The following is a 27,006-nucleotide window of genomic DNA, read 5'->3' as shown; positions in this document are numbered from 1 at the left end:
AGAAAGGCTAGCTGGATACTCAGTATTATGTCAAATCACAGGTGATACCAAAGCTACAAAGTAAACACAGGTTGCTGTTGTTTTTAAACTTGATGGACCCAATATTACAGAAGTTCAAGTCTGAGCTTTGCTTAAAGCAGGCAAACCTATAGAAGTGTCAAAAAATAGTAATAATGAAATAGAAAAGCTGATAAAAACAGCTCTCAAATCTCACTGCTCTCATTACAGACTTGATTTTAAAGTAAGACCTCTTAAAATAATGTCTTCAGGTAAAACTCAAACATAATTTCACATCGTGAGTATGCATGCCCTAAGCCAATTCTCTTAGTAGTGTATACTCCCCACCCGGCAGTTAAAAAAAAAAAAAAAAACTCACATAGCTTAAAGTTTGATTTATTAAATAGGACAACAAATATTCAGTTGCATTTATAACAAAGCATTTATTTTCACAATATTTAAATGACCATGTTTACAATCGCCACATCTCTCATTCTTGCCAGCTTTTTCATTTTCTCTAATGCTTTTTCTATAGATAAACTTAGAAAAAGTACTCTATTAAATCAATAGCTTAGCACAAAATATATCATCAAATGCTGGCATTTCCTTGATATTCAAGAATTCGTGACAAGAAATGGGATCTTGGGCTTAAGAATAAAGGGGGAAAAAACCACCTAATTCCAAACCAGGTAGGGTTGGGAGGGGAAGTCCGGGTGTTCGTAAATGTTTCTGAAGCCAAAGCAATTTTCATGCAAGTTAAACTCAAACTTTCTACGCAGAAGTTTAAAACCTAACTGAAACACTGCTTTGATAGTGTAACAGAGATGAATGGCCCCAAACAAAGCAAGTCCTTTGGAGCAACTGTTAAACAGCATTCCCATAAAACTGCTTTCTCCAACCAGGAAGGCATGGAATTAAACTCTTAAGTGCAAAGAGAAAAAAGTGAAAGCGTGCCAAAAGGTCTTAAAACTACACTTAGCAGCAAACGGCAAACCACCCCCACAGACTTCTGCAAAGAGAAGCTGCTCCATTCCCCCATCAGCAGAGGAAGCCACGGGGATTGGCCCCGGAGCCCTCCACCAGCTCTCTCAGAAGCTGTGACTGTGTAAAGAGACTGAGGGGCCCCAGCACTGGAGAGAGCTCGGGCCACTAATTCCACGCCTCTGCCCTTGCTGCCCCCCACCTCCCCATCCCACAGCGTCAGCCCTGTCGCCTCCGGATGCACAGAACACTCAGGGGGGTCAGGGGGACCGCGGAGGCAGCAGCCCGAGCGTCCTCTTTACCTGGTCGCAGAGGCGCGGCCAGGCAGGGAGGGTGCGTGAGCGTGTCAGCGACACGAGCCGCCTGCGCCTACCCACCCCGCGCGAGCCAGGTTTCCGAGGCAGCTTCTGCGCGTCTTCGCCCACGGACCACTGGCTGCCAGAAAGGCCGGGAGAGAAACAACAGGTACCCTGTCTTGGAAACAGCCGCGTCGGCCGTCATTCATAATCCGGCGGACCGGAAACCAGCTGTTACGTCACTTCCTACCGTCGCACAGCCAAAAAGGTCCCGTCTTCACACTACGGCAGGAACCTTTGTTTCCCCTTACTCGGAGCCGGCTAGTTCCGGGAGCGGTTCGGAAGGGGCCTCCGGGAACGGACGGAGCCGCGGGGCGGAGCGGTGAGTTGTGACGAGCTAGCCGGCTCCCAGCCGCCTCTGGGAGGCTCGAGACCTCCTCGAGGGCCGAGGTGGGAGAGTGGTTGCGTGGGGTCTTAGTTTCCTCGTTCCTTCAGGGAAAACCTCGTAATTGGCGGGCGGTCGCGTGTCCCAGGCTGACCGCTGCCTCCCTTCGGCGAGGGTAGTGCTTCCTCCTAGTGTGTTTCGGCTAGGGCTCGTCGACTGAGGCTCGGCTGCAGGGACTAGGTCCCTGGACCCTTGTCTCGGACCTTTCCCGGAAGGTTTTGGCGACTTCTCTGTGCAGCTCCCTCTTTCCGCCTCTTATCTTCTCTCGGGCTCCCTCCTCAAAGACCTTCCCCCGTGCTAGGCCTTCGGTGTCCTGTTTTGATCAAAGGATTGGCATTCCTTTTCTGAGCGTCTGCTGTCCGTTTTCAGCTTCTCTGTCACTTGGTTGATTTGGAATCGTGGACTTTCCGCATTCCCTGCGTTTCCAGACGTGTCCCTAAGATTTCAGTGTAACCCAGGGCCAAGAATTCAGTAGAGGATTGAAATGGGCAGCACCTTTAAAAGGATTTTTATTAGAAGGGTTTGCAAGAGCTTCCAAAGACATAGATGGCAAAGCTTTCTAGAGCGTTATGCGATGACAACCCTAATATTGCTCTCTTTGTGAATAGGTTCAGTTTTCTTTATCTTGTGCACATGCAGATGATCAACTTTGGACTTCTTTTAAGATTGGCATGTAGGGTGAGAAATGGGATCTAGGGCAAAGCATTATGAATATCCAGTGCAGGTTGGAGAGATCACGGAAGACTCAGAAAGTGATATTTAAACAAAACCTAGTTCATTCATTCAATATTTTTGAGAACCTAAGTTTTAAACATTAGATATATAAATAAAATAAGTCCTTGCCCTCATGGAGTTACAATCTAGTGGGATTAATGAATTTAAGACAGGTAAAGGATTGGGAAGAGAGTATTGCAGATAGGAACATGGTACAAGTCTCTTGTATTGGAAGGCGCGGTTTTTGTTTGTATTGCTTCTCCTGTTGCTTTTTTGGTGTTTGAGGGTTTGTTTGGGGGGGGGCAGGAGGTGCAGGGAAGATGCGTTTGAGTTTCTTACTGCTCTTTGCAAAGGAACTTTGTAAATGGTTAGAATTGTGCAGAAGGAGGGAAAAGATCATTATACTTTACTTTGAACCCTAATAATTCTGTAGCCATTATATTATGGTACTTTGCAAGGTAGCAAAGTGATAGTCAAAAAGATAAATATAGACTCCCCCCCTTAAAGTACTCAAAGTTTTATAGGGAATACAACACTTTTACAAAATTAAAAAAAAAAAAAAGTATGGTTCAAGGTAGAAAGTCCTAGTATCACAAGAAAGCACTATGAGATATCCTAGGAGGGAGAGATTAGTAGTAGTATTTGGGGTGGAGAAGGGCACACCATTGGTGAATAGAATCCTCGTAAGAAATAATATTTGAACATAGAATTTAGACATCTAAAAATGGGTAAAAAGCTTCCCAGAGAGAAAAATAAGTAGAGGTATCAAGGCCAGCTGATAGCTGTGCTGTAAGGAAAATCTGTATATGAAGAATTAAAATTTTTGTGCCAGTTAAGGAGTCTTTTTAAATGGTAGGTGAAGAAATTGGGCTTTATTTTGAAGTCAGTAGGAAGTTTCAGTTTTTAAGCCAGAAAATGAAAAAAGAAAGAAAAATGTGTTTTGGGAACATTAATATGACAACAGTGTTGCAGTCAAGGAGAATAACTAGATTACTGCTATAATACGAAATTTATAAAGATGTGAATTTGAGTAGTAGCAGTGGAAGTGAAAAGTGGAACAAATGTGAGAAATGCTACAGAGTCAGAATCCATAGGGAAGGCTTGCTGATTGTTTGGTAATAAGAAATAAGAGAGGCCTCGGTAAGAGAAGGATTTAGGCCTCAGACTGGATTAGTGGAGAGTGTGTCATTCATTGAAAAAAGTGCAGGACAAGGAACTTTTGGGGCAAGGTACTCATAATCTTAGTTTTAGTCTTAACTGAGTTTGAGATACCATTAGGGCAACCAGGTAGACATATCTACTAAGCAACTGGAAATGTGGGATTTGAGCTTAAGTGAGATTGGAGTGGTGATAAACACCAAATCATCTGCCTGGAGGTGATAGTTAAAAACATGACCTATAGAAGATAAGCAAGGAAGAAGTTGGAAACTGAGCTAGAGAAGATAGGCAAGGACCAATAATTGGGCAATACCAAGAGTGACAGAGCTGAAAGGAGTCAGTAGTAGTCAGAGATAGAAGAGGAAAACCAGAAAAGCTAACTGTAATAGAAATCAAGGAGGAGGGGCGCCTGGGTGGCTCAGTCGTTAAGCGTCTGACTTCGGCTCAGGGCGCGATGCTGGTGTTCCAGGATCGAGCCCCACGTCAGGCTCTTCTGCTGGGAGACTGCTTCTTCCTCTCCCACTCCCCCTGCTTGTGTTCCCTCTCTCACTGGCTGTCTCTCTCTCTGTCGAATGAATAAATAAAAAATTCTTAAAAAAAAAAAAAAGAAATCAAGGAGGAAAAAGTTTTTGAAAGAAGAAATGAATAATATGTGTTCAGTTGGCCAGCATTTAATGAATACCTGCTACCTGCCAGGCTCCCTGCTAGGCACACAGTTAACAACAGTAGTAAGATCAATCCAGTGCTGGTTGTCATGAAATTTATATTCTAGTGAGAAAGACAGACACTGTTTACATAATTAGCAGTGTAGTAACTTTTACAAATAAGTGCATGTTGTTTGGGGACCACGTAACAATAAGACTTCTTCTTTCGTTGGGGGAATGTGGAAAAAAAAAAAGCTGAGATATGAAGGATGAATAAAATGGGTATGGGACACTTTCTACTAAAGTGCTGAGGTGAAAAAGAGCATGATAAGTTGGAAGGCTTGAACTAAGTTATGTGGCTACAATAGAGAGTGGGAATAACCTGAGATACTAGGTGACATTTAATGAGTGTGTATTCTCTGCCAGGTACTCTTGTAGCTACTGTATATGTATTACCAGATCTTGTAGGGCATTAGAGACCTTGTTTAGGATCTTGTTCTTTAACCTTCGGACAGAGAGAAGTGAAAAGACCATTTTAACCAAGTGAGTGATATAGAAAGACGTGGAGGGGAACAAGAGTGGTTGTGGAAAGACTGATTAAGCTATATGGTGAACCAGGTAATGGATGATGGTAGCTTGGTCTAGGGTGGTGGTAGTAAGGATTGAAAAAGGTAGATGAATTTGAGATATATTTAGGTGGTTTGGTGATTGAATGCAGGGTGGGGGAGCAGCAGTGGTGGGCAAGGAATTAGGAGGACTTAAAGCTGATACACAGGTTCTGGCTGGAGCAATGGGGTGAGTATCATTTGAGAAAGGGAATGCTAGGAGGTCTGCTTGGGAGACAAAAGAAGAGGTTTTGCGTGGCTCTGTTAGGCACGTGATGAATAGGAGACACCAGGGAGACAGCCGAGTCAAGCTGGCTGTTCGGTCTCGGACGAGATGGATGGGCTGGAGAGAGAAATTTATAATCATTGGCAAAAGGGTGTAGATCAAATTGTCGAGGACAGTAATTCTCAAACTTTAGAGTGGATCAGAATCAGCTAGAAGGTTTAATACAGATTTCTGGGCCCACTCCCGAGTTTTCTCTTCAGTTGATCGGTGATCTGTGTTGCTGATCCAGATGTCACATTTTGAGAAGGTGTAGAGTGAGACAGGAAAAGACCCAGAACTACCCTAACCTTAGGAACTCATTTATGTTGAAGTGGAATAGGAACCTACAAAAAAGACTAAGAAAGAAATAGGAGGAAAAAACCAATGTTTATTTTATTTACCTAAAGTTAGGAATACTTTGGTGAGAACATGGAATGGTGGGACAAAGGCCAATTGGAGGAAATGCAGCATAAATAGAAGAATGAAGAAAGGGAGCATAGAATGAGGGTGACTTTCTGAGGGAGTTTTGCTATGAAATGAAGAAGACAGGATACAAGAGCCTTGAATATATTTGTTAATGAAAAGATGCCAGTTGAAAGAAAGAGGTTGTGGGTGTGGGCAGTGGAGAAGACATATGGTGAACTAATCCATAGCTCAAGGTCCAGATGGAGACATATGGTGAAATAATCCATATGTCTCCATGGAGACATATGGTGAAATAATCCATAGCTCAAGGTCCAGATGGAGAAGGAAAAGGTAGGATCCAGGTACAGGTAGCATTACATGGAGAGCCACCTTTTCCTTTATCAAGTGGGAAGGAGGAAAGGATGGGTGCAGGTAAGTTTGTAGAGGTACTGGCAGGAGGTTGATTTAGTGTTTGTCTGACAGCTTGTTTTCTCTGTGAAGTCAGCAGACATCTACTGAGATAGGGTAGCAGTTTCAAGGAAAATGGAGAGAGTGTAACTAGTCTTGGCAGAAAGTGGGGAAGTAAGTTGACAAGAGAAGCATGATAGGGTTGTTAAATTGTGTTGTGGAGTGCCTAGATGAGATTGGTGACTCTGAAAATACGGTGTGTTTATTCCTCTCAGCTGCACTCAGAGTTTGGGTGCAGTCAGGGAGAATGTAAATAGCAGGATGGATGGTACAAAGCAGATGAAACTATAGGACTGTAGGACAAGGGTGCTTAGAAAAGAGAGTCTTTGAAAGGCTGGACCATGGAATATAAGCTGGAAAGGAAGTAAAATGACAGACTACAAATAAATCAAGAAGGAGTAAGAGATGCAGAAAAGAGATCGTTGTTTAGTCGTGGAAATTTCTGTGTTATACATATGCATTTGCCATAGATGATTCCTACTATGAGCTAAGAATTCACTCCCACCAGTGTCACTACTACCAGATTCCTAGGTCACTGACATTTTTTAAAGTAGTAATTACTAATTTTCTGACATCCTTTTTTTTTTAAAGCAATACCTAGATTTTAAATTAAACCTACATTTAAAGCATTTAGTTTCTTTCATGTATTGGTATCTATCTATCTGTCTGTCTATACACACACACACACACACACACACACACACAGGACTTTGTTTTCTAGAATTCTAATCCTCAGTAAGAATGATACGGTTCTTTTCCAGTCTGTTTTGATCATGGATTTTGGAATATACAGGGAAAGATTGTATAAAAGTAACATAATTTGGTGTAACTCTAGGAAAATATTTTTGGAAATAATAAAGGAGGTAAATTGAGAAATTAGTTGCTGACCTCTTTAAGGACGTCAGTAGATGAAACTTTCCTATGTGTGCATTTGCCAGTAAGAAAGGGGAATAGAAACCAGAGAAGGCAGTAGAAAAGGGGGTGAAGAAAAGTAAGATAGAAAACTAAAATATAAAGGATAAAACACAGAACTACGGGTATTTTATATTAGGCCCAACTACTGTTTTCTCTTTGATGAGGGAAAAAAGTTGGAGCAAGGAGGTGTCAATAAGGAGAAATCAGAGGAAACAAAGAATTGGAGGCTTCTATAAAGTCAAAGTGCAGGTGGAATGGAAGGAAAGAAATGGGGCAAAAACCAGCCAAACAGAAAACCCAAAAGGAAGGTTGACCTGGTACCCTGAAGAGGTTTCTGGGTCAAAACAGTGGAAGAGATAGAAAGATGAGAGATTATAGTCAAAAAGGAGACTATAGAATTAAGTGACCAAGAATTAAGCTCCTTGGGGTTGAAGATTTAAGTAAAAGTGCAGGAGCTGGAGAAGATCATCAGTATAGATGCAATTTTGGCATTGCCAAAGATGAAGGTGGGGAGGAAGAAGATGAGCATGGTTCCATACTTTAGCAACCTTGAAGGTGCAGGTGTGGCTTTCAAGAGAAGATTTTGATGAATGGTGGTCATGGAATGTTTTTCCAAAAGCAGCAATACGGAATAAGATGTCCGTAGACCTCTTTGCTCTTTGAGTAGGAAGTCAAAGGGCACCAGGGAGATGGTGGTAAAAAGGTGATGTCATGGCGGAAATAGTAAAGGTAAAGAGATACAAGGAGCGCTTAAGAAAAAAAAAGTAGAAAACATGGGGAAATATATTGGTAATGATTGGGGGCTAGAAGATGATGGGCAGCTAGCAATGAAGTTAATGTGGAGAGAGAGAAGGGCTGAGCTGAAAGAAAGTATTGGAGGGCTTTACAAATGAAAGGTAGTTTGTAGCTTAAAGCAGCCTTGATGTATGCATAATAGGAAGGGAAACTAGAAGTTGCTAGATAGACTAAAGCAGTGGCCTCCAAATTTGTCTCATTATTCCATACATGTAAAATTGAGCACACTTCCATGTATGTTATCAATTATATGCATACATTACTATCATTCTGTATATTAACAGCTTATTTTTTAGTAAAAAATTAAAAAGAAATTCTTATGTTTTTTCCCTGTATTCCATTATGAAGACCCCTGGGCTAGAGGGACATGTTAGTAATTTAGGGCATGGGTACAAAGCCTGTTCAGTTTTATAATTGCAGGATCGTATAAGAAGAGCTGACTCCAAGGTTCCAATAGAAATGTTGGTATTGATAACATGACCTCTATAGTCTTATAATGTAGGTGCTGACTCTTGTCACCTAATCTGTAATGCAAACATTTTATTGGCAGTTAACAGAATTACATAACAGTAAGTACTTGGCTTCTGGTTTTCAGCAAAGAAATTTCAAGTAATGGTTTTTCTAGTGTATTAAAAGGATTCTCTTCAATATTAACCTGTGGTCAATCTCCTAAAACAGATTGTTTTGGATGAGTAAACACTATGCTCTTTAGCTATAAAAAGTTACATCAGTGGAACGATTAGGCCGTATTCCCCTTGAGCACTCAGGAGAAATGGCAGCTTTATTCTTTTCATTGTGGACATTTCAGTGAGGAACTGTTTTTTCCTGAGAATATGTATAGTGACCAGCCTATACCATGAGTAAATTTAAAAATAACCTTTCTGTACCTATCATCTATATAGATAATGTATGGAATAATACCATCTTAAGTGACAGATGTTGCTTCTCAATTTTCATTAAATTACTAATACAGCTGTTTGAGGTAGGTTATTTTCCTATTAGTATTGGCTTTTGGATGCATGAATGATTCAAATATTTAAGTAGAGCACAGAATTTAACAATAATTCCGAGGATATCAGATAAGTACCTAATACTTTCTTGAAAACTTAAAAAAAAAAAAAAAAGCCTAAGGGTGTGTGTGTGTGTGTTTCCTGTCAAAGTTGGAGAGGGATTGGGGAGAAGTAGATGGGTAAGGAACAAACAAAATTCATTTCAGTCTGAACTTTCATATGCCAAGATTCAACCCACAGCAAGTTTTGATGGCTTTATAAACCCCTGAAAATGAGAGATTACTGTGGAATTGCTGACAGATGCTTAACTCTAACAGTGCAAGTGTGTTGCATTATTACAATATCAACCTCAAGGATAGAAGACAACTTCAAGCCCTACAATATTGATCAAAGGATTGAACACAAAGTACACACTTTTATTTTAATAATTCCTTGCCTGGAGAAGTATTTGAAAAAGTGACACAAGAAGTAGAACCACATGATAGCTTTGGTATTAGCTGAAAACAAAACTTTTTAATGTTTGGAATTTCATAAGCCTTTGATGTACATCTTCACTGTATTGTAAGCTCCTGATGACACAGAGCATTATCATAGGCCCTATGGGAGAGATTTTATATTACATATATATATATATATATATATATATATATATATATATGTAATTTTTTTTGTGGTAGCTATGGCACTATTTCTTAGAGAACTTGCTTTTTAAAAATAGGTTAATGCATGAGATACCACAATCTAAATGTGATCCAATAAGATTATCATTAGTATGTTTTCTGAGGCATTCAGGATTGGAGCTGAGGACTAAGGAGATAAAAAGAAAATATAACTGAGGTAAAAGCTGCTGCACCTTTACAGCTCATCACTTGATGCTTCCTCTAACCACTGCCCTCCTGTGACATCTCACACCCCAATCTTTTTTTTTTTTCTTTTTTCTTTTTCTTTTTGGCAGTGGAAATAAGGTTTGAGAGCAGAAATTTTGGTATATAGTAAACCTGACCTAAACACATCAAATTGTTGTATACTGAACTGTAAGCATATATTTTCAAACAGAGTTAGGAAGGGGCTCTGTGGCAGGGAGGAGGTATCTGGTTTTAAATTTTAACCATGGATATGGATACAGAAAACTGATAAAGTTCTTGCTTCAGGGGCGAAGAATTTGGTAGAGATAACAAATTTACTTTTTTCTGTAATAACCTTTTAGACATTTCAGATTTTGTATCATGAGTACAGTGTTACCTATAATAAACAAAAGAACAAATTGATAAACTTTAACATAGATAACTGTTCATTGTCTCTAAATTAACCCCCCCCCCCCCGCCTTTGTTTTTTCTTCAGGTATTGGCAATGGCTGCTACTGTGAACTTGGAACTTGATCCCATTTTTTTGAAAGCACTAGGCTTCTTACATTCAAAGAGTAAGGATTCTGCAGAAAAGCTAAAGGCACTACTTGATGAATCTTTGGCTCGGGGCATTGATTCAAGTTACCGTCCATCTCAAAAGGTGAATAAAAAGCTTGGAGGAAGTTTTGTGAGGCCTGTAGTAGAACAGTGTTAGTATTCAGACCATCTCAAAACAGTCTCCCTGCCATAATAATCTTTCCTTGAGGCATGAAGAAATTATGTTCTTTAATGTTCTTCCTTCACGCTCTCAGAGAACTGTTGCATTACATAGAAAAGTTAGCTGGGTGGGAGGGATATTCTGTTGTACTACTTTATGTGTAGAGAATCCCGCTTATTTATGATTTAATTTCTATCTTTATGATCAAAATATTTTTTAAGCTACTGGTTGAAACCGTAACTTGTAATTATTCTCTAATGTTTTGCAGGCCAAAAATCATGAAGTAAAAGGGCAGGGATTTTGCAATGAAGTGGATTGAATATGGGTAGGATAATTTAAGGGGAAAAGGAGATGTGAATGAACTATGAGAACTGTGTGGCTCCAACTTTGGTAATAACAAAGCAGCCAAACAACTTTCTGTGAAAAGAGTATACATTTTGAAACCAAAGCTGCTTTAAATCCCAGCTTGCCTCTTACTAGTTGTGTGGTAGTAGATATTATATCCTGAACATTTATTGTGTTTAAGGTACTTTTCTGCATGGTGTATGTGTATAATTAATTTTAATTGTGATAATGATCCTTTGAGATAGGTATTATTTATTTTCGTTTAAAAATAAGGAAACTGATGGGCACCTGGGTGGCTCAGTCAATTAAGCGTCTGACTTCAGTTCAGGTCATGATCTCAAGGTCCTGTGATCAAGCCCCACACAGGGCTTCCTGCTCAGCTGGGAGTCTGCTCGTCCCTCTGCCCCTCCCCCTGCTCGTGCTGTCTTGCTCTGTAAATAAAATCTTTTTAAAAAATAAAAATAAATAAGGAAACTAAGGTGCATAGTAACTTCATTTCAGCCAGCCTCTATTTCTTTATTAGTAAAATGGGGATAATAAAAATTACCTTGCAAAATTGTGAAAATTAACCAAAGATAAATTATGTAAGTTACCTAGTGTAGTATCTGCTTGGTACATAATAGGCTTTTTGTGAATGGCAGCTCTTATTATATTCTGTAACACCTGATACGTCCTTTCAAACCTTTCTAAAGCTCTAGAACCCTGAAACTCCAAGTCACCCAGGTCTTTGGACCTAGAAACCAAACTGAGAAAGGGAAGACAGGATTACATCATTCTCTCAGTCTAATCCAGAATTTCAAGCTAAAGACAGGCCCAAATCCCAGACTCAGCAGCCAAGCCCCAGACCCAGTGCTTAAGTAAACAGTGGTATATCGCCCCCAGTCTTCTTTCAACACAAACTCTTGTATTCTCAAGCCTTTCTACTGTGTTTTGAATAGTAGGGCCAGTGTGTCCTTGTTTCTTCCACCATTGTCATTCTGGTAGGTTCAGCAAGTTCAAACTGACCAGATTACACAAATCTACAGAATGCACCAGTAAGTTTATTCTGCTCTGAATACTGATACTATCCCAATAGGAAAAACCTATTCTTAATAAAGAAGCAGTACTGTATTTTGAGATTCTAAAACAAAAGGAAATTCATTTATTAAAGTATATGAAATATTTGTTTTGATTAAAAAGCCTCCTGCCTTAGATTTCTAACTGGAGTTACTTCTGTTGATCAACCTACAGAATATACTCTGTTAGGTATTTAAAAAGTATGGATTCACTTAATTGTAGCCTTTAGCTGTCCATTTCCATCTCTAGAGTAAGAATCACCTGGAGGCAGTGGTGTGCTTATAAATATTAACAACTGATTCTCCAAATGTAGGTTCAACATAAAAATTGTTGATATTTCATTTACATCATTGAATAAGTCAAATGTGAAATAATGATCTCAGAGGTGCCTGGGTGGCTCAGTTGATTAAGCCTTGATCAAGATCAGCTCTTTATCTCAGCTCAGGTCTTGATTTCAGTCATGAACTCAAGCCTCATTGGCTACATGCTCGGTATGGAGTCTGTTTATAAAAAAAACAAAAAGGGAAAGAAAAGAAAAAGAAATAATGAACTTAGAACTGAACTCATCTGTCAATGACTTGTAACTCTTTTTCTGAATTAGATAATAGTTTTCAAACGCTACAAGATTTTTAGTTTTTTATGTTAGAGACACAATAACTTTTTAAGTTAAACTGCATTACCAACATTTTTTTCCGTCGCTTTCCCAAGTCTAAATGAGTGGTCACCAAACTTTCTGTAAAAATGTTTTAGGTTTTGTGGGCCACATGGTCTCTGTCACAACAATCTGATTCTGCCATGATAGCATGAAAACACCACAGGTTATACATAAATGAATGAGTATTGCTGTGTTCTAATGTAACTTGATTTATAAAAAACAGGCAATGGGCCAGATTTGGCCTCTAGGCCTCTTTTCCAACGTCTGGTCTAGACAATCAGCACAATAAATCAAGTGTAGCTACCAATAAGTCTAAAGCCCTGTTCTTTATCCCTTCCCCATTTCTTCCTCCTCAGAGGTTACCACTGCTCTGAAGCTAGTGTATATCATTCCAGTTTGTATTTTTATACATTTATGTGTTATCACAAAGAAGTAGACCGCACTCAGATGTTTTCGTTTATTTTAAATGGGAGGAAATGGCCTCCTTTTTTGCAGGGTGATTTCAAGGAGCTATCATAGACATAAACTCTGTGTACTATTAGCAATAGATAACAAGTATAAATATCAGCAATAAGACAAGGAGGAAAAGACAAGCCAGAGACTGGTAATATTTGCAAAACAAGTATCTGATAAAGGATTTGTATCCAGAACCTATGAAGAACTTTTTAGACTCAGTAATAAAATAAACAACTCCATTTTTTAAAAAGGGCAAAAAATTTAGAGGAACGCTTTACCAAAGAAGATATACATATGGCAGATAAGCACTTGAAAAACTGTTCAACATCATTAGACATTAGGAAAATGGAAATTGAATCAATAATGATATACCACTCTATACCTACTACAATGTCTAAAATTAAAAAGTTTAGCTATACCAATGTTGACGAGGATATGAAGGAGCTGGGACTCTTCATATACTCCTGGTGGAAATATAAAATGGTATGCTACTTTGGAAAATCATTTGTTAGTTTCCTAAAAAGTTAAACACACCTACCATATCATCCAGCCATTTTACTCCTAGACATTAATTCTAGAGAAATGAAAGTAAATGTCCACACAAAGATTTGTGCATGAATGGTCATAATAGCTTTATTTGGAATAGCCCCAAACTATAAACAAATATTCACCAATAGATAAGTGAATAAACAAAAGATATATCCATTCAATAGAATATTATTCAGTGATACAAGGAATGAACTGTTGATATACTCAACAACCTGAGTCAATCTCAAAATAAATAGGCTGAGTGAAAGAAGACAGAAAAAAAGAGTACATACTGTATGATTTTGTTCCTATAAATTTCTAGGAAATGTAAACTAATTTGTAGTTACAGAAAGCAGGTTAGTGATTGCCTGACGATGGGGGGGACATAGTTTCTCTAGAATGTATACCTCTATGAGTAATTATAATGGGCCACAGGGAAACTTTGGGGAATGATGGATATGGTCTTTATATTGATTGTGGTGATGGTTTCATGTGAAAAGTACCAATTTTACACTTTAATAGATACATTTTATATATCAATTATTTCCCAATAAAGCTTTTTAAAGAAATGGATATTACATTGGTCAAAACAAATCTTAATTTTTTACTGATAATTGTTTATGTTTATGATCTACTTTTTACAGTTTCTTAGAACATTTAATTACAAGTATCTTTTTTATTTCATCTTTTAGGATGTGGAGCCACCCAAAATTTCAAGCACAAAAGCTATTACTGTTAAGCAAGAGCCCAAAACGTCATCCAGTCTTCCTTCTGGCAATAGTAATGGCAAGGCCCTCACAACTGAAAAAGTAAAGAAGGAAGCTGAAAAGAGACCAGCTGATAAAGTAAGAATTAATTTAATCTGCCTTTAAAAAGAGTAAATCAGTTGTGCTTATAGGCAGGAACAATGTTTCTTTCTGTGCTCACTTTTACATAATAGTAGGTAAAGTACATAATAATTACTCAGTAAACATATTTTGATAATTATAGATGTTGATTTTTTGAAAAGTGAGTAAAATTTAGAAACATTATTTAACCATTTACTGAAGTCATTATCAATGCATATTTGAACCCTAGGGGATGTACTAATTTCAAATATAAACTTTAATCCATAACTTAAATATTCTAGATAGAACAGTTGTTGAGAAGAAAAGACAAGAGAGAATAAAGATGTAAGTGACTAAACATGAAATTTGTTGCAGGATGGTGTGTACCTTAACAGAGCTACAGGAAGTTCTTGGATTGCCTGTTTTGAATGATTTTTGCACATAGTTAATTATTAAGATTTTAGCACTTAGTAAAAAACACATTAAAAAGATCTTTAGTAATTCTTGCCCTCAAGGTGGAATATTTTAGTCTCATATGTTTTCATACTTTTTCTAAATATTGGCTATTTATAAACTATATAGTATTGTTTTCTGTGCTTTTTAGTTGATATAAATGGTATCATACTGTACATGTATATCTTTTGGCAACTTACTTTTTCATCTCTCAAGAAATGTGCTTTTGAAATTCACGTGTGTTGATAACATGAAGATGTGAATATTGCTTTCAGCTACCATATAATAGTTATTGAGTGAATAAATCAGTTTATCCATTCCCCTACTGATGAGCAATTAGCTTATTTCTCCATTTTTTCTATTACAATGGTTCTTCAGTGAGCTACTTTAAAGGGAAATTTGTGCACATGGTGATAGTTTCTATAGGAGGTATATCTATAAATAGATGTAATAGGATAGGTACGTCTTCAGTTATTACTGTCCATTGTCAAGTTACTCTCCAAAGTGTATATACTAAATTTATACTCTCGCCAATAACGTGTAAGAATGGCAAATTCTCCATGTCTTATCAGACTTTTTAATTGTTGCCAATCTGACAGGTATGTCTGTAATATTTATATCTTAAAGAGAGGAGCCAGAATTTGCTTTGAAGCAAATATGGCAGTGTCTGGATGACTGGGAGATGGTTTGTTATTTGCTTCTTTTCAATATTTCGAATATCAGTAGTTTAAGATTTTATTTATTTGAGAGAGAGAGAGCAAACACGATAGGGGGTCAGAGGGGAGAGGGAGAAGCAGCCTCCCCACTGAGCAGGGAGCCCAATGTCGGCTTGATCCCAGAACCCAGGATCATGACTAAGCCAAAGTCAGACACTTAACCAACTGAGCCACCTAGGTGCCCCAAATATCAGTAGTTTATAATTTAAAATATTTAAGATAAAAAGTAGCCTTAAAAATAGCCTTTTTAGTACTGTGACTTCTCATTTCAAAGCATCCGACATGGGAAACAAAAGGCCATGTAAGTAAGTGCATTGAACTTCCAGAATTCTTTAATGGATAAAAGAATACAAAGACAGATACAGATACATACTAAAATGTTCTGATTTTTTTTATTTCTACCTTGCTGGTTTCTTGTAATGTATTGATTATGAATTTATTATAAATCTTCTACAGATCTTTAGTGTTTATAACTGTTCCTAAGTATGTCAAAATATCTGTCAAGTAGACTTGGTCATTACAGGTGTCTATCTTATCCATCTCTCCATGATATAAGGTTTATTCTGACATGTTACTTTCTGATTGTCTGCTTTTTATAGATGAAATCAGACATCACAGAAGGAGTTGATATTCCAAAGAAACCTAGATTGGAGAAACCAGAGACACGGTCCTCTCCCATTACTGTCCAAACCAGCAAGGATTTAGCTATGACTGACCTTTCCAGTTTTGAGGAGACTAGTGCTGATGATTTTGCCATGGAGATGGGATTGGCCTGTGTTGTTTGTAGGTAAGTTGTACCTTTCTGTGGAAAGATTCTTTTGCTTTGTAAAAGAGCAAGCAAAAGGAAAAATAAAATCAGACCAATTGTCGGGTGTTTGTTTTGTTTTTATAATTTGTAGGTGGGTAGGAGATAAGTAGATTATTCTCTATGAGATGTCTGCATAGCAATTTAACATCTTGAAATTGTCAATTATTGTATCTTCCTCACTATGGCATCTTTAATCTGTCACAGTAACATTTTCTGCATTCTTGGGTTAGAGAGGGAAAGCTATTATTGCTTTATTCTTTAGTGAAGAAGAATCTGTTCAGTGGATTAATTCTGTTCTTTTTAAGAGGCCTGTGTTGCTTTTTTTTTTTCCCTTTGAATTGTTGATACTACTTATAAAGTACACTGTTATATGTTATTTTCTAAACACCTTACATCTTTTCCTACAAATAATGGAGAAGAATGAATGGATTATATAGTTTATTCTAAGTGTTGTTTTAAAACATGGATACATAATTATAAAAACATGGATAATTTTGCTTATTAGAAGATGCATTGTAAAAATCAGAAAAACTGAATTTTAAACTGCTCAATGCAAGGGACTATATTTTTAATTGTTAATGACTTGTACTGCCTAGCACAACAGAAAAGATTACCATCTTTGTTTCTGTTTTCTTCATGAAAATGTTAGATTCTGGTGCATTGGGACAGAGTAAATAACTATAAGCTTTTGTGATCCTTACAGAGAATGAGTTAATGTACTTCTGAATAGAATCATTTGTTACAGCTTCATTGTTTCACATATATTTATTTCAGCCTTTATCTACCATGAAGTTTATAATTTTTAAAAAAGAAATAAATGTCAAAGTAATAAAGGAGAGAGAACTAGTAACTTTAACCCTCCATTTGGAGACTTATGATAGTCAAAGGCTGTGGTGATTGCTTTTTGAATTTATATTTTCTTGATACACAATTTGCTACATTCTATTCAGTTGATAACACTGCATTTATTGAATACTCTTATCTGCACAGTAATATGCTAAATACTGTAGATAATTAGGTCCTGTTTCTATCTTCATGTGTAAGTCAATTTAAGTATATAGGCAACTTATTTTAGTGAACTTATATATTAGCGAAGAAGACAGAATAACATGTAAGTAACAAATATAAAGGAATTTAATAGAAGTATAGAGAAAAATGTTATGAGACTATTGGAACACTAGCCAAAGTCTACTCCCTTCTGGGAGAAAGAAAAAAATTATAATGAGAAATGGCTAGGAGAATATAGCCAAATTCAGTTACGGGGATGCCTTGTATTCATTGGTGCTCGAGTGTGGAATGCTTGTGCAGGCTACATGCTAGAGTTTGTTGTTTTGCTGTTTGGTTGTCTGGGGTGTTTCCCTCTTTTATATATCACACTTACCAAAACAACCCTAAAATGGCTTTAAATTGTTGCATTCAAATAAGTGCAATGTTTGATGGTATATTTCCTTAGGCAAATGACGGTGGCATCCGGTAATCAATTAGTAGAATGTCAGGAGTGCCATAATCTCTACCACCAAGATTGCCATAAGCCCCAGGTGACAGACAAAGAAGTGAATGACCCTCGTCTTGTGTGGTATTGTGCTCGATGTACCAGACAAATGAAAAGAATGGTAGGAATCATTTTTTTCTCTATTTTAAACAGTCTCTGTCATTTTTTTGTTGATAGGTGCTTTTCAAAATAAAATTTGAATATTTAAGTTGCTGAAAAAATAAGTTATGTATACTGATTATTTAAATGTTTGTATGTATAGTGTACATGTATGATTTGTTTATCTATGCCTAAAGACTAGGCCATATTATATCCATTTTTCTCTGTTCAGCTTATAATGTATTCTAATATAGATAAACAGGATTAGAGACCTACAAAATATGAATATTCCTTAACTAGTATGTCACTGTATTTACAAACATTTGGAAATACTATAAAGCACTGTGGGAAATGGTGAGATACAAAGCCCTAGTCTTTGCTGAGTCTGGTAAGGACATATTGAAAATGTCTATTCCTGAGTGGGCTTAAACCATCAAACTCACAAACTATGTACAGAAGCATTATTTGCGTATGATGTCTGTCTTTCCATCTGTGTTTCTCTATTCCTCAGTCTGTCCTCATTGTCTTTGAGTGACCATTTATCTCATTTTCCCAATGTACTTTCTTTAAAGGCTAATATAACTGCCTTTAACATCATACTGAAATGTGTTTTCACCTGTTATATTGGATTGTTTTGTAACTTTTATTCATTTAAAAAGCAGATCATTTTCCTTTAAAGAAATCAAGAAATTGTTACTTTCTTTAGTGACTTACTCACGTCTTCTCCTCCCCTGCCTTAGATTAGGGTCTCTTAATAGAAGAGTTTTCACATCTGTTAACCAAATAAATTTCTACATAGACTTTTCTGGCCAAATATATTTTTTCAAAGGTAGAAGTATGTAGTTAAAAGTAAAATTTCGAGTTACCTATTTTATTTTTCAATCAGTTAAATCAGAAATAGGAAATGGATGGGGCGCCTGGGTAGCTCAGTCGTGAAGTGTCTGCCTTCGGCTCAGGGCGTGATCCCGGCGTTCCGGAATCGAGTCCCACATCGGGCTCCTTGGCTGGGAGCCTGCTCCTTCTCCCTCTCCCCTGCTGTGTTCCCTCTCTCGCTGGCTGTCTCTCTGTCACATAAATAAATAAAATCTTTAAAAAAAAAGAAAAGAAATAGGAAATGGTTTTATTACTATGAAAATTAGTAAAATTTCAATAGTATGTATATTTTCAATATGTAACAAGGAATTTCTGTGACAAAGTTTAATTTTTTCTGCTCAGGTTGATTTTTATTTAGTTTATTGTTTAAACTAGTCTTCCAGGACCTCAACCAAATGATTATGGGTGAGCAATATAGTACATTCCAGGGCATTGACAGAAGTAGTCACTAAGAATTGATAATAATAAAAATAAGTAATTTGTGACCATAATCTATCTTTCTTTAGTATATCTTCAAAGATTTTTTATTGTTATTTATTTATTTATTTATTTATTTTACTAGTGTTATTGTATATTTTAACTCTTTATTATGTTATGTTAGTTTTTTATTGTTATTTTATAACAATAAAATAACAATAAAAATAACAATAAAATAAGTCTCAATAAAGTAAGCACTGTTCTCTTCAAAGGATTTTCTCCTCCGTTTTTTGTGACAGTTTATACCAAATTTATGTTTATGGTTCTAGCCCTCTTTCTGGGACGAACTTTGGCAACTGACCAGATATCTTATAGTAACTTTAAGTTCAACATCTTTAAAGTTAAAATTGTTTTCTTCTCCACTCAGTTCCCCCCCACCCCCCGGTTGCCTGAACTAGAAAACATTATCCTTGATGCCTCTTTTAATTCCATATCCCTTTGTTTACCAAATTTGCTAGTTCTACCTCTTAAACATTTATTAAATCTGTTCATTTTGCCCTTACTACCCTGTTCCACTAATTGTCTATTGCTTTAGCCCCTTAAGAAGTCTCCTTGTTCCTCAAGCACCTGGTAGTTCAGTCAGTTAAATGTCCAAATCTTGACCTTAGCTCATGTCTTGATTTCAGGATTGTGAGTTTACTTATATAATGAGGTTATACTCATTAGGGTGAATATATGGACCTTCTCTTTTTGACTCAAGTCTGTCTTCGTATTTGTCTCTCCCACCACTTCACCATATAAACCCATACACTCTGGCCATGCCAGACTAAGTGTATCATTTCCTGAATATGTAGTGAACTTTCCTGTTCCCATATGTCCTACTTCTCATCTTTTTTTTTATCTGCGATGTCTTTTCTTTATCACTTTACGAATTAAATATGTAATTCATTTATCAGTAAGACCATGTCTTATTCATTGGCTTAGCACCAGAGCAGAGCTCAGGGCTGAGTAGGACACATCCTACTTTCTGTTGTTCTCCGTTTAAGGTATGTAAAATGGAGGAAATGTGGTTTAGTACCAGCAATAGTCAATAAGTTCAATCTATATGTCCAAGAGCCAAAGTACTGAATGGAGAGCCATGACTAATGTTAACACATGAGTAGACTTCACCAAGAGTAGACTCAGCGAAATACCAGAAGGCATATCTGAAGTGCGTCTAAAGATCAGGGTCCAATAAACACAAAATTTAATGAGAGAAAGAAATTTGGAAATAGTGCGGGTGCTAAATTTAGTCATTCTAACTACAATTGCTTTCATGCAGTTCTGATATGTGCATTGGTTATTGCTCCAGGGTATCTCAGAGATACTATAAAGAGCATCTTCTACCCCATTCTCCTCACACTAATTTCTCCAACCAGGGCAGGTTCTGCAGTATACATTATTACAGGAAGACCTAGTTAAGAATGTAGTGGTAGTGTGTGGTAGGCTCCAAGATCATTCTTCAGTTCTATTATGTTCTCATTACCAGGTAATTGGTTTTGCCCCAGCACTCGGTCAGAGACTCCTATGACTTATTGCAGTGGTTTTCAGTCTAAGGTAATAACACACCTAACTCAGCAGCATTTGGAAATACATGTTTTTGATTGCTGTCTGACTGGCAATTATTACCCTGAGTGGGAGATTTCATACATTCTGCAATGTGTGAAGCAGTCACCCAGTGAAAAATTATATATCTTTTTTGGGCAGCACCAAGTCGAGGATAATACCCTAGTTCCCAAAACTAGTATTACCAGCAAAGGACCAAGGGTTCTGGGTGTTTCTTACTTAATTCGTAAGGTGGCTAGGTGATGTAGAAGAAGCAGAAGATCCAAACAGGGTCTTCTAGGCAAAGGCCCTTTCTTGGCTTCGTTGTAAGGAATCTTCATCTGCTAACACCATGTAAGTTAAGCCAGTTTTCAGAGTCTAACCTCTGGAATAGTAGATGTGGGTTGCAGGAAGTATAAGATTGAAAGCCATGGTTATAGAGCCATGTATTTCTGATTTACTCTGAGGGCTGCATCTTCATAACATGGTTTTACAGTGGAGGATAAGATAGCCCTCCTTTCCTGCTGGTAAGGGATATTTTACCACAGGTAGTCTTCTAGCATCCTTAATAATATTCTTGATCTGAATGTTTCTTTATAAATAATGTTTGAAAGTAGGTATACTTTCATATGGAAAGCGTGTAATATAAAAAATGGGTTGAATTGAAACTTAAGGACCAAAATTATATAGTACAGCAAACCGTAGCACAAGAAGATTACACAAGAAAGCCCAGACAGAAAGACTGCATTGAGCTTTCCAGAAATGGGAGCAGATTATTAATAAATTTCCTGATAAAGTCCCGCATGGTCTTATTAGGATTGTCAAAGACAATGGACTGGCTGGGAGCATCTTTCCTCATCCAGTTTGCATGGGTCCTTCCAGATTCAGTTTTCCTATCCTATATAAATGATGATGATGAATAATAAAAACTATTACTGTCCGCACTCAACATGTGCCAGACACTATACCAGACATTTATGTAACATAATTCATCCTCATAACCCACCTTACAAACAGGTCTTATCCCCATTTCACAGATGAAGAGAATGACGATTTTGGAGATGTACATATTTTACCTGTGGTAACATAGCTAAGGAAATAGTTGAGTTGGGTTTTAATCCTATATCTATTTGACCCTAAGAACTGTGCTTTCAAACGTTGCACTATACTGTTTATATAGTTATGATTATTTACCTGGAAAACACTAATAATCTGAAAAATCGTTAGAGTTCAGAAGAGAATACGAAGTTATAAAATAAAGGAAAAAACTCAATTATTGGTCAAAATAAAATTGAAAACGCTTATACAGGAACAGTGGATACAGATTCCTCTTTGATAACATAGAAAATTGTATTTGTGGACTTTCTCAGAGTTTAGCATGCCTACTTTTGCAGTGTGGAAAAACCTCAAAAAGATACATTACTTGTCACCAGTAGTTTTTTATTCACATGCTGTATTTGAAATCATATAATTGATCTGAACTACCTTTTAACTCACCCTCATTTACTTAGAGATTTAGACCTGAACAGCAAGAAGAAAACTCCTAAGTCTTTGACCAACCATAATAAATAAATGCACTCATTACAAGTGAAGTTAACTAGTTACAAATAATCTGTGATTTTCCTTTTTTTAAAGAAACAGTTTGGTTTGTCTTGTTAAAATGGTATTTAATCAACCTAATCTGCATGATTTATAAAGCTTAATATTATCTTTATTGTTTAGAAATGATAAAATCTGTAAAACCATTCATAGGATGATGATAAAAATAATTTGTTCAAGAATCTGTATTTTCAGCGTCACCACAACATTTTTTAAATGTTCAACTGTATTTCAATTTGACAAGAAGTCCTGTGACAGATTTTTATTGTCTTTTTTGGTGCATTTATTTAAGATTTTGTATCTAATTTAATCCACTGATTTTTACAGGCTCAAAAAACTCAGAAACCACCACAGAAACCAGCCCCCACAGTTGTTTCTGTAGCTCCAGCTGTCAAAGATCCGTTGGTTAAGAAACCAGAAACTAAACTCAAACAAGAGACAGCTTTTCTAGCATTTAAGAGAACAGAGGTCAAGGTACAGTACATTCCATTTTTATCTAAGATTGGATTTTAATTTAGTTGACTCAAAAATACTTTAAAAAATATTGATGAGGAACTTTATATACTGAATGGCCACATGTTGGAAAAAGACTGCATTACTGTTAGCGTTAGGTAGAAAGGGAACATTTATATAATTATTTAATATCTAGCTCTGCTATTTCTCTTTTTATCACAATTAGGAAAGATTATCTATAAGCATTCCAACGTGGTATTATTTACCATTTCTATGTAGTCAGACACTTACCTCCAATCAGGAATTTTGTTTGAATTCTAAATACCTCTGTCCTCAGTAGCAGCAGTTTTGCTCCTCACGTTACTTGTGCTGATTGTCCTTGTGACATTTTTTTTCTGTTTATTGGCTATTGAAGAAATTTTCTTCTTTTGTCTTATTTTTTTCCTTCATTATCATGAACTTTCATGGTACCTACCTCTTATACAAAGGGACCAGATTATCTAGTGAAAGTATCACCTTTCTCATTCTTAGGTTTGCATCCTTGAAATCACACTACATTATTATTAATATCTGGCATTTTGATATCATGGAATAAAATATTTTTCGAACTAATTTTATAACAAAAACAATATTTTTACTGAGTTACATATTCCAGTTTTAAGCAGAGTACTAAAGATGGTAGAAAAAATATTAGCCCCAAATTCTCAAAGGTTGATCCCAGAAAATTCTAGGCATTACCTTGTCCTAGTGACTTATAAAAATTCAAGAACCTTGGTGTGATGATAAAGAATATGAATGTAAAGGAGTGCCTGGGTGGCCCAGTTGGTTAAGCATCCGACTCTTGATTTTGGTTCGGGTCCTGATCTCAGGGTCCTGGGAATGAGTCCTGCATTGGGCCCCGTGCTCAACAGGGAGTCTGATCTAGATTCTCGCTCTCCCCCTCCCTCTGCATCTCCCCTGCTCACTCTCTCTTTTTCTCTCTCTCTCTCTCTCAAATAAATAAATAAATCTTTAAAAAAAAAAAAAAAGATTATGAATGTAAAGTACTCTGAGAAAGATACTGATAATTTTATTCTCGGATCATTTTTAAACTTAATTTGCCAGGGAAGAGTTAATATCCAAAGGATATCCATACTTGCCATATAAAAACTTAGTGAGTTGGAATAGAGGGGAGAATCATTTATTGAAAGTAATTAGAGTTGCTGTATTTTATACTTAAATCACTTTTAGGTAGATTTTTATACCAACTTGTTACTACTAAAGTTTAATTTTAAGAAATCCAACATGAAATCATTTTATGGAAAATAAGTTAAGGTCTTGGCTGTCATTTATTCTGATTTAGAGGTTTTGATGTTTTTATGATGAAAGTGAACACATTTTTGCTATGGAAAAAAATTTGTTTCCTTTCACATATTAAAAAGCAAATGGCTTTCTAACTGGGATAATGGGCAAGAAAATACTAATAGTTAAAAATTGAGAAATAGCTGAGAAATTTATTATTTATACTGAAATACTGGGAAATTACTTGGTCTCCATTGTTTGTGTTACTTTACTTTTTTGTGTTCTAATAGTATTATAAGCCATCTGTCATTCTGTTGAAAAGCAATACCAGTAACAGCAAGCCATTAAACTAAAATGCTATACACACAGAACTTGCTTTCTGTTTATACTTCGTAAGTGTTGGTATTTTTAATTACTTCAGATGGGTTTTCTTTTGTGAAGTTTTTGAAAGATCATTTAGCCATATGGCAGACAGTTTTTTGTTTAATAGAAAAGGGAAAAAACGAGATCTTTCGTAACTGAAAATTGAAAGTTTACTATACTTGAGTCCTTTTGCTTCCCTTAACTTTTTCTCATTACTTGTGTGCATTCCTCTAGGAATTTATAATTTATGTGTGGTTTATCTTCTCTGGATAACCTTATGAGAGAGTTACTGTATGATGTCACTGTAAAAAAAAATTCTTCTTTTCAGAATATGTGAACAAAAATCTGGACTTTTCCTCTTATAAAATAAATATCTCAGCACTCTATTCTGATTACTTTTCACATTGGTTAAAAACGTTTACATGCAGGGGCCCTGGGTGGCTCAGTTTGTTAAGTGGCCAACTCGATTTCAGCTCAGGTCATGATCTCAGGGTCCTGAGATCAAGCCCTGCATTGTGCTCTGCACTCAGCAGGGAGTCTGCTTGAGGTTTCTCCCTCTCCATCTGCCCCTGCCCTGCTTTCCCTCTCTCTCTCTCTCAAATAAATAAATAGGGGCGCCTGGGTGGCTCAGTTGGTTAAGTGTCTGCCTTCAGTTCAGGTCATGATCTCAGGGTCCTGGAATTGAGCCCCGCCTGCACTGGGCTCTCTGCTCAGCAGTGAGTCTGCTTCTCCCTCTCCTTCTCCCTCTGATCTCTCTTGCTCTTGCTCTTTCTCACAGTAATAAATAAAATATTTTAAAAATAAATAAATAAATTTTTAAAAATGTTTACATGCAGACAGTATTGAAGGCTACTTTGTAAGAACTAAAAATGTTTTTACCAGCTCTCACAGAGTTCAGGTCTGAAGTGCAACTGCATGTATTTTAGGCATGGTAATTACTCTATTTTTAAGTAAAATACTATTTGTAAGATTTAATCTTTTACCTATATGTAAATTTAACACTTTTGTGAATCTTAAGAATATAAAGGTAGCAAGAGTGGTAGTGAAAAGTTCAGTTTATAATTAATTTGAACAAAACCCAATTTTGCCTAATGTGAAGGTGAAAAAAATTTGTTCTCATGTGAATAAGAGCAATATTTATTTGTATAATGACATTGGTATCACCGTTAGCTTTTGCCTGGCCAAGGAAGTTAATTAGAGAAACTAAGATTTTATATCTTTAAGACATTTATCTGGGAGTGAGTCAGGCCTACTTAAAATGTCACTGTACAGCTTATGAGGCAGTTGATAAAATCCTTCGCACAAAAGCAGGGATCTCTTGTGTGATAGTTCCAATGGAAACTTTGAACAAATTGTGAAAATAAAGTTATGAAACCTTTTTAATATATCACCAGAGCTGTACAATTCCAAATAGTTAACATTGCACATCTGTATATATTTTGCAGTGCAGGAGCTATTTGCTCAAAATTGTGTTTGGAACATTTTTTTTTTAAATGGATTCAGAATCTGACACATTCATTCACTCAATAAATAATTATCAAATGAATCTATTTATCTCAGACATCTTCTGAATGTCCTGGATATGAGCATTTTTGTCCATTAAGAGTGGATTCTGTTTTTGAAATGATCCATAAGCCATTTGGAGCAAGGTGTAAAGAATTAGGTGCTTTACTTGAACTAGATAATACCTTTTCTGGGTGAAAAACAAGTTAAAGAATTAAATCTGATTTTCTAGTAGAGCTTGTAACTGAATCTAAAAGCAATTCCCAAAAAGGAATTTCACACATTTCTTTTTGGAATCATTAGGACAAGAATATGACATCCCAGAATTTCTGCTTTGGAAATGGTAGCATCCATTAACTATGGATAAGTATTACTGTTTGTGTTTTTTCAGATCAGTTTCATAAGAACTTAATTTTGGTGGTGTGATTTAAATTTAAATGACAAAAGTCATTACTTTTGTATAAAAAGTCCAGCAATTAAACTTGTTACCTATTTAAGGTATTAAGTGTTAATTACATTTGGCTCTAAAGCAGTATTTATCTTATTTTTTTTAGACATCCACGGCTATTTCAGGAAATTCTTCTAGTACCAGTGTTTCCTCTTCAGTAACTAGTGGCCTAACTGGATGGGCAGCTTTTGGAGCTAAAACTTCCTCTGCTGGTCCATCAACAGCAAAATTGAGTTCAACAACCCAAAACAATAGTGGGAAACCTGCTACCTCATCAACTAACCAGAAGCCTGTGGGTTTAACTGGTCTGGCGACGTCATCTAAGGGTGGAATAGGTTCTAAAATAGGTTCCAATAACAGCACTGCACCCACTGTACCGTTGAAACCACCTCCACCTCTGACTTTGGGCAAAACTGGCCTTAGTCGCTCCGTTAGTTGTGACAATGTTAGCAAAGTGGGTCTTCCTAGTCCTAGTAGTTTAGTTCCAGGAAGCACCAGCCAGATCAGTGGGAATGGAAATAGTGGGACATCAGGGCCTAGTGGAAATACCACTAGCAAAACCACTTCAGAATCAAGCAGCTCTCCCTCAGCATCCCTTAAAGGTCCAACTTCACAAGAATCACAGCTCAATGCCATGAAGCGATTACAGATGGTCAAGAAGAAAGCTGCCCAGAAGAAACTGAAGAAGTAATGTGGCCATGTAGGTTTTTATATCACGTTACCCTAAGTCTTATTATTAGGACATAAACTGTAATATACTATAATTTAATAAAAATCTTCACCATGAAA

At 36.7% G+C, this 27,006-nt stretch overlaps 2 protein-coding genes across 6 annotated transcripts in view; one reads left to right on the top strand and one right to left on the bottom strand.

Moving 5' to 3' along the window:
* The window catches only part of GSTCD (glutathione S-transferase C-terminal domain containing), a 133,894-nt gene extending 130,533 nt beyond the window's left edge, over nt 1-3,361 (bottom strand). For 2 of the 4 annotated variants that reach the window (XM_048212232.2, XM_057309990.1), the window contains exon 1: nt 1,356-3,361. The gene's annotated coding sequence lies outside the window, so the exon portion shown is untranslated. Of the gene's footprint in view, nt 1-1,280 lie in introns of all 4 variants that reach the window. The other 2 variants (XM_057309989.1, XM_048212231.2) reach the window with 2 other exon arrangements.
* On the top strand, nt 1,508-27,006 carry INTS12 (integrator complex subunit 12). Of its 2 annotated transcripts, none has more exons than XM_026499123.4 (7): nt 1,508-1,656; nt 10,040-10,204; nt 13,994-14,146; nt 15,897-16,084; nt 17,559-17,718; nt 22,497-22,643; nt 26,324-27,006. In XM_026499123.4, the coding sequence occupies exons 2-7, from the start codon at nt 10,049-10,051 to the stop codon at nt 26,906-26,908; spliced, it is 1,389 nt and encodes a 462-aa protein (XP_026354908.1). In that variant the 5' UTR covers nt 1,508-1,656; nt 10,040-10,048; the 3' UTR covers nt 26,909-27,006. The 2 variants fall into 2 exon arrangements, with proteins under 2 accessions (XP_026354908.1, XP_026354909.1); XM_026499124.4 differs by having other exon boundaries at nt 1,609-1,724.

The sequence above is a fragment of the Ursus arctos genome, unplaced genomic scaffold (assembly GCF_023065955.2).
Source record: "Ursus arctos isolate Adak ecotype North America unplaced genomic scaffold, UrsArc2.0 scaffold_11, whole genome shotgun sequence".
NCBI lineage: Eukaryota > Metazoa > Chordata > Mammalia > Carnivora > Ursidae > Ursus > Ursus arctos.
The sequence above is the reverse complement of the archived record's forward strand: the minus strand, read 5'-3'. Positions and strand labels throughout refer to the sequence as shown.